Source organism: Candoia aspera, chromosome 3, assembly GCF_035149785.1.
Source record: "Candoia aspera isolate rCanAsp1 chromosome 3, rCanAsp1.hap2, whole genome shotgun sequence".
In the NCBI taxonomy this organism is placed as follows: Eukaryota; Metazoa; Chordata; class Lepidosauria; order Squamata; family Boidae; genus Candoia; species Candoia aspera.
In genome coordinates, this window is record NC_086155.1 from 158063745 (window position 1) to 158076930 (window position 13186).

The window sequence follows — 13186 nt, forward strand, 5'->3', positions numbered from 1 at the left end:
CTTACCAGCACATTTTGTTCTTGTTTTAAGTGCTGGTCCAGGAGATCCGGTACCTCCTTCACCTGGTCTAGTGAGCAACACACTAATTTCGTATTCTGTGTCAGGATCCAGGTGTCCAATTTTATACTTTGTCGAATCCACTAGTTGTATATCATACCAGCTGCCGCTTGAGGTGCGATATTCTATTTGTCTCACAATGATAGGTCCATCGCCATTTATAGAATTGGCATTCAACTGTATCCATAAGTAGGTTGCACCAACTGATGACAGTTGAGGAGGTGCAATGGGAACCGGAGGCTCTGAAAGATAAATAATGTATATATGTGTATTAAAACAACCCCTCATCTAATATGAAGCTTTTCTATAGTTTTGGCGTTTCTGAAAAAAGTTATTCTTACCATTCATTTGTCCTAATCAGAGTGCAAAAGCAGGGACTCTCTTTTTCTTTTCAGGATACAAAGCAGAAGACAAGAGCCATCTCCCTACTCAACTTATAGGTAATATTATTTTGCTTTTCAAATGCACTATGCTTGATCAAAGTTTTTGCTTTTGCTTAGTCCTACTTTCCTTGGTGAAGACATTTCTAATTTTATACCACTTTTTGATTAGAGTGCACAATATAAGAAGACTATCCACTACCTCAGCTACTTAAAAACAGTGCAATTTCCAGTTCTCTATAACCATTGTAGCCCACCCTTCAATGATTTAATTGACTTTCAAGAAATCAGCCTTACTAGAGTGGAAGGGAATTTCTTAGAATGCCAGTGCTATGTTTGCTTCTCACTGCTACTTCTCCATTTTAAATTGCATGGTACACTGCTGTGACAAATCCTTGTTTATATTTCCTGTTAGCTCCCCTGCTTACATTTCTCCATTGTTTTTTTAAGTCTCTTTTTTATAAGGATTATTAAGTTTCAAGCAAAGATAAAAGCTACAGAAAAACAAAAAACTACAAAGAAAAGAAGAAAAACTAAAAAAGTGTAGAAACACCAGATAAAAATTTTCAGAATTACAAAAAGAGATGACTTCCGAAGTTTAACAGCAAGCATATACAAAAATTTTCCATAATCAATCCCTTACTCTATATTAAACCAAAATCACATTATTTCTATACTTCATTCCATTGGCACATTATAAAAATCACTAAATACAGTTACTCCCTCCCCTTATATTAAAAGAAAAATATATATATATAAACCTCATAATCAACTCCCCCCCCAAAGATAACATTTATTTAATTATTTCCTTCCTACTAATATTCTATACATTCCTGTCTACTATAATAAAGATCAAACTAAAAAACATATAAATTGTCTGCCATTGTACTTGATAATACAACAATTTTAATAATCTTAATCAGATTAAGCCCAAAACCATCCAGATAGACATTTAATTTTTTTATTATACCTTAATAATCTTAATCCAAATCATTAGTAAAGGTAAAGGTTTCCCTTGACATTAAGTCCAGTCATGTCCGACTCTAGGGGGCGGTGCTCATCTCCGTTTCAAAGCCGAAGAGCCGGCGTTTGTCCGTAGACACTTCCGTGGTCATGTGGCCAGCATGACTGAACGGAACGCTGTTACCTGCCCGCCAAAGCGGTACCTATTAATCTACTCACATTTGCATGTTTTCGAACTGCTAGGTTGGCAGGAGCTGGGACTAGCAACGGGTGCTCACCCCGTCACGCGGATTCGAACCGCCAACCTTCTGATCGGCAAGCTCAGCAGCTCAGCGGTTTAACCCGCAGTGCTACCGCGTCCCTGACAATCCAAATCATTAAAGATAAATAAAATCAGCCAAACCCTAAAAGCAATCCAGATAAATATTCTTAAATCCTTATCCCACTTCAAATTAAACCAGAGCATTTACATATCCCTACAATGTGCACAGAGCTTTTTTCTTTAAAAGATCAAACACGCAACTGCCCCCCTCAAAAACTCCCACTTCTGTTCAGGAGACCTCCTATACATAATAACCCCTTCTTTTCCTTGGTGTTCCACCAGAAGATCAATTTCACTTATGGCTTGCAACTCGCTCTCTCCCTTAAATTTCTCCAACTCGACTATCTGATCTTCTTCCAGCATTTCAACAGAAGTCCTGATCTCACTCTTAGAAGAGACATTTCTGTTGCTCTTAAAATTCCTCTGTTTCATCCACGATATCCCCAACCAGATGACACATTTTAGGCCTCATATTTTCCAAAATATCCTGAATGCCTTGCACAAAACTTGGTAGGAATCAGAACGAATCTGTTTAAAATCTCGGTGGACATCAGAGAAAGTCTGTTTAAAATCCTCCACGCAGTAGATTATGGCGCCCCCTAGGAGCTTAACCAGCAAAAGTTGAAGATATGAAGGAATTCCAGAATTTGTTTACATAAGCGAAAGTGAGATATGCAGACAGTTTCCCAGGGAAAGTAGAAGCAGAAAACTGAAAGTTCAAAACAGCCGATTCAACATGTAGGAAAATGCTAATATCTTCAAATTTAATAGAAATATAATAACAGGGAGAGAATTATTTACTCTCAACCCTCCTTAATATTTGGAGGGAAAACAAAGTCCAAAACTTAAAAAAAAATTAAAAATTGATCCCAAAAATAACGATAAGAACCAAGAGAACTTGCTTCTTCTTGCTGTAGAAAGCTTCTCTTAGGGTATGCATACGTAAAAGAAATATAAATTGGGTTATTTAGAAATGGGGTGGCCAGTCTTAGTGTCCCTTTAAGGCTACAGTGCAGCTTGGAAATGGTGACGTCCTAGCCTCCTGGCTAGGTCTTACCAGTCGAATGTGAATGCTGTTTGTGATCTTCTGGCTGCAAGCAGCCATCTGGAAGACAGACGGGGTGATTCCAGGTGTTTTCCTTTCTCTGGAAAAACACTCCTGGGCTTCAGAAAAAACCTGCCTGAGCCCGAAAAAACTGCCGTGTTGTGAGTTCTGCCCACTGAGCCCTCAGGCACAGAAGTTCTGTCCTCCATGTCCCCACCAGAAGTCTTTTCTTTTAGTCTCATAGTAGTGATATCTTAGGTGCACCACACTGAGTGGTTTATTTTATTTTATTATATCATCCAATACCTTGGTTCAAGAGTGTTCAAGTTATAAACTCCCTGTCTTCCATCTCATTTTGATATTTTTGATATTATTGATATTATACTACATTATATTATTATTATTATTCTACATTACTTGATGCTGTATTAGAAAGACTTAACTCTTAACTCTTGTCTTAATTAAATTCAGTGTAACTAAAAACAAATTACTCCATTCCATAATCAATAAATGACATTTTACAAAATAACAAATATGAAATCTGTTCTCCTAAAATGACACCTAATAATTCTATTCATTTTTGTGATTAGCAGTTCCTAATGGAGATAGATGAGCTCTTTAACACTCATCTCCAATTAATTTAGAAATTATCTATATTCTTTCTCTACCAAAGCCAGAACTCATAATGATTTTCAAAGCTTATAAACTCTCTTCCCTCCTTGGCGAAAACATGACCCCCACTAATTAGGCAAGTCAAAGGACTCCTGCATCTCTGCTTTGGGTCTGAAGAATATTCCTGCTAAGCAGATTTATGGATAATTCTGTTATTTTGCACATGAACTAGAACAGCCTGTGAAAGCAATACCTTAACAAAGAACCATTCTCTAGATTGGATTTTAATCCATATTAAAGAAGAATTAAGAATCTTAAAATCCTTATCTATTTATTTTGAGACTAACATTTCTAAGCCACTAAACCTTGTTCCTCATAATTTTACTGAAAATCAGAAGGAATGTGGCAGCACCTTTTCCAACAAACAAATTTTATTAAAAGGCATAACCTTTCATGAGCTGCAGCTCAGTTCATCAGATGCAAAGAGTGGCTTGTCTGGTGTAGACTTTAAATTGGGATGAGGCAGGGTAGGGAAGACAGGTTGGCTATGCAGATGCAGGTTACATGTGAGATAGATTACTAGTACCTTATCAACTAACAATTACAATGTTAAAAATCCATTTTTTTGTTGAGAAGGTATTCTGTATCTGTATAGCTAACCTGTCTTCTCTTCCCCCCCCCCCCCACCTCATCCCAATTTCAGGTCCTTGGACCTGGAGGATAACTCACAGACAGAGATGGGTTTTCACCCAGTGTTCCAGGGATGGGAAGGAGAGAAGCTCAGTCTTCCATGGAGGTGAAGAATCCAATGGCTATCCCAAAGAGGAAGAGGCATGGGTGGTGATGAGTGACTCACTGCTGAGAGGAACGGAGTCAGTAATCAGCAAACCAGACGTGGTATCAAGGGAGGTCTATTGACTCCCAGGTGTGAAGATCATGAAGAACGTGACAGAGAGGCTGATCCAACTAATCAAACCTACTGACCACTATCCCTTTCTTCTGTTTCATTTTGGAACAAATTACACAGCTAAAGAGATCCTGGGAAGAATACTGAGGAACTATGAGGAGCTAGGGAGAAAGGAAAAAGATTTTGGAGTACAGGTGGTGTTTTCATCTATACCTCTGATTAAAGTTCATGGCCGGAGGAAGGAATGGAACATTCTGGAAGTGATTTTATTTTTTCTGCAAGAAATAGATAATTAAGGCCCAAACACAAACAATACCAAACAGAAATAAAAATGAGAGACAACTGATGAGACCAGTGTGGTTGCATAAAGAGTCTCTGGTAAACTGAAAAAAAAAGAGAGGTTTTAAAAAATGGAAAGGAAGGCATATATCAAAAGCAGAATATTAGAAAATAGGCCAAATCTTTAAGAAGGCTAAGGCTCAGAATGAGCTGGTGCTTTCAATGAATGCAAAAAATAACCCCAAAATGGAATTTGGGGCATGTACAGAACAAGAGGAAAGTCAAGGAAATGTCTGGTCCACTGGTTAGAGAAGATGGAAGGATGGTGATGAGACAGTATGCGGAAGTTGAACTTCTAAATTCTTATTTTGCACCTGTCTTTTCACAAAAAGAAAAAGTGGTCCAACCTGTCAGAAGTTGCACAATGGGGGACAGAAGAGAAAAGTAGGTCAAAATAGGCCAGGAAGTAATGAAAGAACACCTAGCTGCTTTGAATAAATTCAAGTCACTAGGGCTGGATGGATTATATCCCAGAGTATTAAAGGAACTGGCATATGTGATCTCAAAACCACTCACTGTAAACTTTGAGAATTCCTGGATTACAGGGGTAGTGCCAGAAGATTGGAGGAGAGGTAACATTGTTGCAATCCTTAAAAAAGGGGGCAAAAGTAGACCCAGGAAACTACAGACCGATCAGCCTGACATTAATACCTAGGAAAATCTTAGAAAAGATAATTAAACAGTGGTTTGCCAGCACTTAGAAAGAACAAGGTGATTACTAGAAGCTAGCCTGGTTTTGCTAAAAACTATTATTCACATTATTGCCAACACTATTATAATACTATAGTGCCATAGTGCCTGAGGATAGGGCATGAACCAATGGGTGGAAGTTTTACAGAGAAAGGTCAAAACTCAAAATAAGAGGAATGTCCCATCCAGGAGAGCTATTAAGCATGGAGCAACCTACATCCTGGAGTTGTAGGTGCTCCATTCCTAGATGTTTTCAAAGAAAACATTGGACAGCCATCTATTTGGATGGTTTAAGGATTCCTGCCCTGGTAGGGGATCTCCAAGGTCTCTTCCAACCCTATGATTCTAATGACCTCCTAATATTCTGACTTTTACTCCTTTCTACCAAAAAAACAATTGTTATATAATGTATCTAGTAAAGCTGCGTGTGGCATTTCCCACAACTGCATAAGCCTATAGTTGTTAAATAAAAGTACAAAGGTGGTGAATGTCATAAAAAAAAATAATACAGGTACAGGAAGATTTCATACATCAGTTACTGCTACTTTTGGGATGAAAATGACAAATCTCTCAACCCTTTAAAATCTCTACAGAATTGTTGTTAATTATATTATTCAATCAACATGCACACATTAGTATGTGTGCTAAACTAGCTTAAACATTTTAATATTTATTAATTCACTGTCATTTCAAAGACAGTTACTCCGTTGTTCATAATCCAGAGCTTTGTGCAGAATCTGTGCAATTTAAATAGCTGTGGCTTAACTCAAAATGATTTAGGTTCATTTAAAATCATTAGTGTGTTTCTTCAACCAAAACACGAACTAGAGCATCCTGAGGCATTTATGTAGCCAGGCTGAAACAACAGTTAATTATGTTCTGATTTCAAGTGCTGGTAAGGACTGTTGAACTGCCATTCAAAATTCATATTCAGGACTGAGGCTACCAAGGTTAGTACTTAAACCAATTTATTTTAGTTTATACAAGTATTTTTAACAGACTTTATTTTTAATGGTTTTCTATCTTTGAGAGTATTTTTTGATCTGTTGTGCTCAGAACACCAAAAACCCCACCATCACCACTACCATATGTATTCAATTACTTATTGTAGTCTAAACCTAGCCCAGCTTAAATTATATGAAACTGACAATAGATTTAAATACAATATATTTAAAACCAAAATGTTACCTCTGCAACAATACCTCTGCTCCTGCCATTAGGCAGAGTGAGAAAGTCATCACTTTTGCTTGACTTTGCATTGGAATGTCAGAAAAGGAGCAGCAAATCAGCTATTTAAGTTATTACTATTACATTTTTACTACCAAAAAAGGGGGAGTGTACCTGACAGAATTTTATGCTTCAGGAACTGAAGTACTAGCTTTGGGTATGCTCTTATATTTGGGGGTAAGGGAGAACATCATCTGAGGTGATGTCTTCAAAGTGTTTACAACTCTGATGGTGAATCACACAGACATTATTCCTTTGTACTATAGATTAAGGATTGATCATACTTTGGTGAATATACTTCTACAAGAAGTTGAGTAAGGACAGCTTCTTCTGAGTGGCCACAATGTGAAGATTACATGAAAATTACATGGTAGACTATTCAAATAACAATGAGTCATAGAGATGAGTCCCTGCCACGTTGCTTGTAATAAGATGTAAAACGATTGTTCATGTAACAGGTCCCGTATGCATGAATGAGTCACTAAATAGAAAACCATTAGAAGACCCCATACATTGCAATCATATCAGAAAAAACACTGTAAATTTTGTTATTGTAAGGAAATAATGTGTTTGGACCAAATATACAGTTAATCTTATTCATGAAGATTAACTGTATATTTTAGTAACATTTACTAAAAATGATTCTGAGATACATTTGGCTATATCTCATCCTGCGATCAATCTATGAGTTGAATTCAACACATCTGGAAGGCATCCAGGTTGAGGGAATCTGACAGGATAGAATGTATCAGTCAAATAATAATAAAAAAGGTAATTCTAATTTTAATACAGGTTATTAATAATAAATGAACAGAAGAACAAAGAAATATTTCAGTATCCAGAAAAACAATTTGCTTTGACAGAAGTCTTCTTTGGGTTGTCTTCTGACAAAATGTGAGAAAGCAAAGTGCTTCCACCACATTCTATTTTCAGATTAATACTAGGGAACATTAAACATATTATCCAAAAGCCAAGTGTGGACTGGCATCATATCTGCTACTCTGTCTTCAAACTGTATTCTTTCAGTAGAAAGGTCATCAAACAAATGAGGAACCTTTCCTGATTTCTGGACACAACTAGTGCTACTTACGATTCCTAGTGGGATTTAAATTAGTCATGACTAGGCTTCTGCACTATAACTCAGTCTGCATCCAGAGCTGAATATGCTGAAATTACTCAAAACAGTATTCCCAATTCACATTTTATAGTAATAGAGCTACACTCAACCATATTATAGATGCAATACTACTGAGGAAAATACTGTGTAGTCTTTTGCTCAGAATAAATTATTTGGTAATAATGTGTTATTAATATATAAACGGTAGAAAAGAAGATAACTTAGGAGGATAGGGACAGAGAGTGTGAATATGTGGATACATGCATGTTTGTATCCAAAAACAAATTTTAAAAGACCAAGACAGATGGAAGATTAGTATTTTAATCAGTTCATATCACCAATTGTGTGAAATATTATATTGAAATCTTGCCAGTTTTCAAAATGATGTTATCCCTTGCTTTTACATTCTACACTCTCTTCTACAGGTGTTTAGTGTGTTCTATGTTATTCAGTGTGTAAAGTCTTCCATTTAACATTAAGAAATATAAACCATGGATACTAAAGACAGGTTTTTAAAGAATGGATGGGAGGAAACTAACAAAATGCTTTGTATCTTTGACACCACTAGATTTACCATGTATGACCACAAAAAATAATTTGAACACCATTATAATCTAGAATTTTCTTGGGCAGCCTTATTCTATTCTAAAACTAATCTCTGTTACAGCTGACCAATATTAGAAAAGGCTCTACACAGTGTGTATATATAATGCTAATTTACTTCCCATTTAATCTATTGTAGCATGCTGTTTTCCATTTTTGCTAAGTCTGATTTCTTTCATGTTATCCTGTATAAAAAGAGGTACTAGGTTATATGTTCATTTTCTGAGAGTTGTTTGCTTTACAATAAATGGATTACATGTCTTGAATTTTTAAAAAAAGAACATTTTACTTAACTCCATGACATATTATAGGTGGCAACATTATGAAACTAAAATGGTCAGCCTGTTAAAGAATAAACTCTATTCACTGTCTCCTATCAGAATCAATATTAATATAAAATTGAAAATATTTCTTTTTTTAGGATTAATTTACTTTATGTAATTAACGTATCGATTACCCATTGTAGAAAAAATCAGGAAAACACCACCTGTCATATGTAATTGTATTGCATATGGATTATAGTATGCTTTATTCTCTAGTTCCTGGGTGACATCAGTTCTGGTGCCTTGACATTCCAGGAACAAGCTGCTTTCTGCAGCAGCAACAGCAGCAGCAGCTGAATAAACTACAGATCATGTTTCCTGGGGTTTGCTTATGATGCAGAAACTGGAATCCATGGCTTGTCTTTCCCAAAGAAACCAAAGATCATAGTTTCTGACTCTGGCTGATTCAAAACCAGCCAGAGTCACCTATTATAGTAAACTGTGTGTTTTGTTTAGCTGCTTCTGCCAGCAGCAAAAGTTACACAGGAAAGGCCTGACACTTCCATCCTCTCTTCCTTCCTCCTTTCTTTAGCAGGAAGGAAAAAGCAACTGCTTTCATTTTTAGTTATTATTAAATCGAAATTGAGACTGACTTCTTAATTTATTATTATGAAATAAGCCAGTGTTAGATCTAGTTTGTTAACCAGTTCTGTTTAACCTAATCAGACTTCACTCTGTGTTTGGACTTAATGAAGAATTCTAGTTGGTTTACAAATAAAAGCGCTAATCTCCTTGAAGGCATGCAAAACTCAGAAGGGAGAGTGTGTGAGTCCAAGTTGTTTATTAATTCATATGTATAATGCTAAATTATGGTCTGGAATTATGTTTGCAAAGGCCTACACATACCATTGTTTTCTTTATATAAATATCTACAGACAAGAAAACATTAATATATGATGAATCCCAAAAATGCAGCAAAAACACAAACTAACATTATTCTTATATACATGTATGTAGCTTAGCCATTCAATAATATCACAAAGCCTGAAGGGGAACTCATAAAAGTATGCTCAGTTTTACCGTACTGATAATAATATATTAAAAAAACACACTTCATGGAAAAAAGCAATTTTGGGTGAAACATAATTAAAGAAATGTAAATACTGTGTTAACTGTCTATCACTAACCAGGTAAATTAGCTTAAAGACCCCATAATGTTGTTATTTATATATAATCTTTTCCAAGGTTAGTACACTGTTTAAATAGGCTTTTTAGGTCACAAGGAATGATCTGCATGTGGTCTTATAAAAGCTAAAGCACAAGCAACAGGGATTACCATAATTACTTCATCAAACTACAAGTAGCTAATGGGATTACACCCTAAGGGTAAGCAATTATTCCCTGCATACAGAATAAATGTGCTGAGAGAGGTGGAAAAGAGCAAATATTATAGCAATATGATAAATAGGTTCAACATAGTGGGGTCAAGACCAATTGTAGTAAATTGCTATAACTTCAAAGAATCTGAGTTCCTTGTCTCATTTTCCTCTTTCTCTGGCTACAATTTTGTTGATCACTCCCTTTTCCTCTTACATTTTAGTGCCATATATATATTTATATGTATATGTATATTTATACACACACACACACACACACACACACACACACATACATACATATTCATCACATTATTTCCTTTCAGGATAATCAATGCTATGCAAAGTAAAAGAATAAGAAATGGCAAGCCAAGATATTAAAGGTACGAGCTGAGAAAAAGATAAGAAACATAGTTCAAAGTAGTTTACACCAAAACCATTTGCTAAAACTCTCCACCATTCTATCTTTGCAAATTATCCTTGCTTCCACCTTCTACATACATTGCTTTGTACATTGTGTTTTGTTCTTTCAAACTCTGTCTTTTGGATGATCATATCAACTCTACAGTTTTCTTAACCTTTCCCTTCAACTCCATCCCTTAACTCTGTCTTCATACCAAACCACCTCAACATACTTCATTTATACTGATTGTTCAGTTTTGTATTCTCCTGAATAGACGTGGCATATCCAACTCCCAGCTCAGTATAACAAAATGGGCAGAAATATGCTGTTGTACACAGCCATTTTTGCTATTTCACCCAATTTCCCATACAGGTAGCCCTCAATTAATGACCACAATTGGGACTGGAATCTCGGGTCATTGAGTGAATTTGTCGTTAAGTGAGACACCAACATGACTACTTCACTCAATGACTGCAATCCCAGCACTCCCGGTTGCAGTCATTAAGCGATTTCCCAAGTCATTAAGTGGACGGAGAGAAAGAGTTGCCTGAAACAGCTGCCTGCCGAAGAGTTTCCCCTCCCCTCTGTGCACAGAGGGGAAATCCTTGTTGGGGTTGGAGAAACAAAGGAGAGATCTTCAGAATCTGAGCTTTGTTCTTGTGGCTCCACAAAGAGTTTCCCCTTCCCTCCGTTCCCCCCACCAACACCACTTGCAATCTTTCCTGCTGGCTTCCCCATTGACTTTCTGGGGAAGCCGGCAGGCAAGATTGCAAATGGCGATCACATGATCATGGGGAGCTTGGCAACCGGTCATAAATGCGAGCTGGTTGTCGAGTGCCTGAAATGCAGTCACCTGATTACGGGGGGGGGGGGGGCGCAACATTTCATGATGGCCAGAAGTGCTTTATGGGTTGTAAAGCACCCTTTCCAAAGCTGTTGTTCTTTTGAGCGGTTGTTAAGCAACCATTCATTAAGTAAGGATTACCTGTATGTGGTAAACATTGTATCAAGGTATACAAATTCATTTACTTGATCTAAGCCTTCACTATTTATGTAAAGCATTAATTCCTTTTGCCTTGTCTAAAACACAAGTACCTTGTTATTTATACGTTAATTTTCAGATTCACACTCTTTGTTGCATCATAGAGTGTGTATAACATTTCCTATAAATCAGTTGGGTTCTCAGTCCTTAGTCTGCATATTAGTATGCACTATCTGCATACTAAAGTATATGCAAATTCATATCCTCAATCGATAAACCTCTAATATCATTTCATACTAGCATCAAGCCTCAAGTTGGTCATTTTAATTTATATACTTTATAACATTGCCAGTGGAAACAATTTCAGGAATTTGGTCTCTATCCTTTTCATTTGTATATCAATTCTGAAATACCTTTAATGATTAGTTCTGCATAATTCGATACTCCAACTCCTCCTTCTGTGCGAATCATACAACGGTAATTGCCAGCATCCCGTTTAGTAGCATTCACCACGCTAAAAGAAGCTACAAATCGACGATCATTAAAAATTTTCTTGTCCTTCAAAGGTGCATCCGGTACAAGCAATCCCTAATAAAAAACAAATGCAATAATTTATTTTTTTTAATTACAATAGAGGAATACTTCATTTGCAAATATTTTATAATAAAAGTTAATATTAAACTTGGTATATAAATAAACATATATACTATTTTTGTTGTCCCATTCCCTCCAAGTCCTACTGTGCTGCCTTGTCGTGGCATGGCAGTGGTGGTGGTGTTCCTGGGAGGAATTAACAAAGAACATGAGGAGTGTATGCCAAGAATATATATTCCCAGCAGGGTCACCCAAGGTGTGAAGGTCATCCCAGCTGCCCAGCTAAAGCAAGCAGGCACCTATATCAGGCAGCAGCAATATAGGAAGATGCCAGAGGCAGATCATCGCTTTAGTGACAATGGAAAAGGCATCCATTCAAACTGCATGGGAGAAGGCAGTGGTAAACCACTCCTGCATTTTAATCAAGAAAACCACATGAATAGAAAATTTTAAATGATTGATGTTGTAGTAAAGGGTGATGGGCCCCTCAGCTCAGACGGCACTCAACATGCTACTGAGGAAGAGCAGAGAATCTTTCAGAATACTAAAAGAGTTTAAGACGCGGCTAGATTAAAGCGTTTGGGACATCTAGTTGCTGATGCTGCCATACAGGAAAAGAAAATCTGAAGCTGCAAAGATAGAATTATAGTAGGAACATGGAACATAAAAAGCATGAACATGGGAAAGCTCAACACACTGAAAGATGAAATTAAACAACTACAAATTGACATCTGAGGCATCAGTGAATTGAGATGGACTTTCAGTCAGAAGATTACATTATTTATTACTTAGGACATGAAAAATAAAGAAGAGATGGTGTTGCTTTTATAGTTAGGAAGGGTATTTGGCAAGAACAGTATTTGGCTACAATTCAATCAATGACCAAATAATATTGATTAGACTTCATGGACAACCCTTTAATAGGATGATCCTTCAAGTTTATCTCCAACCACCAATACAGAACAAGAAGAAGTTGAAGAGTTTTATGACCAAGTCCAATTTGAAATCAACAGAACATGTAAACAAGATGTGCATCTACCACTTTCAAGTGACACTTGAGCATCCTAGATTTTTTAAAAATGCAAGTTAGCTTTGTAATGTACTTATACATACATTAAAACTAATGTTCTAGCTTAGTATATCTTTCTTTAGGGATTGTGATCTCTATGTTAGGGAATAAAAAATAAATCTCTGTATAATATATTTTTAAATAGATGAATACATATAGTTTTCTATATTTATTATATGTAAAAAAAAATGGAGGGACAGCACCAATACAGGGAGTAGTGGAAAGACAGAAACATTC

At 36.4% G+C, this 13186-nt stretch overlaps 1 protein-coding gene across 7 annotated transcripts in view; it reads right to left on the minus strand.

Annotated features, from left to right (window-relative positions):
• PTPRM (protein tyrosine phosphatase receptor type M) overlaps positions 1-13186 on the minus strand; it is a 516027-nt gene that overhangs the window by 280365 nt on the left and 222476 nt on the right. For all 7 annotated transcript variants that reach the window (XM_063299123.1, XM_063299121.1, XM_063299120.1 and 4 more), the window contains exons 6-7: positions 11700-11874; positions 6-299 (exon numbers count right to left, since the gene is read on the minus strand). In XM_063299123.1, coding sequence (XP_063155193.1) covers positions 6-299; positions 11700-11874 — 469 coding nt within the window. The remainder of the gene's footprint in view (positions 1-5; positions 300-11699; positions 11875-13186) is intronic.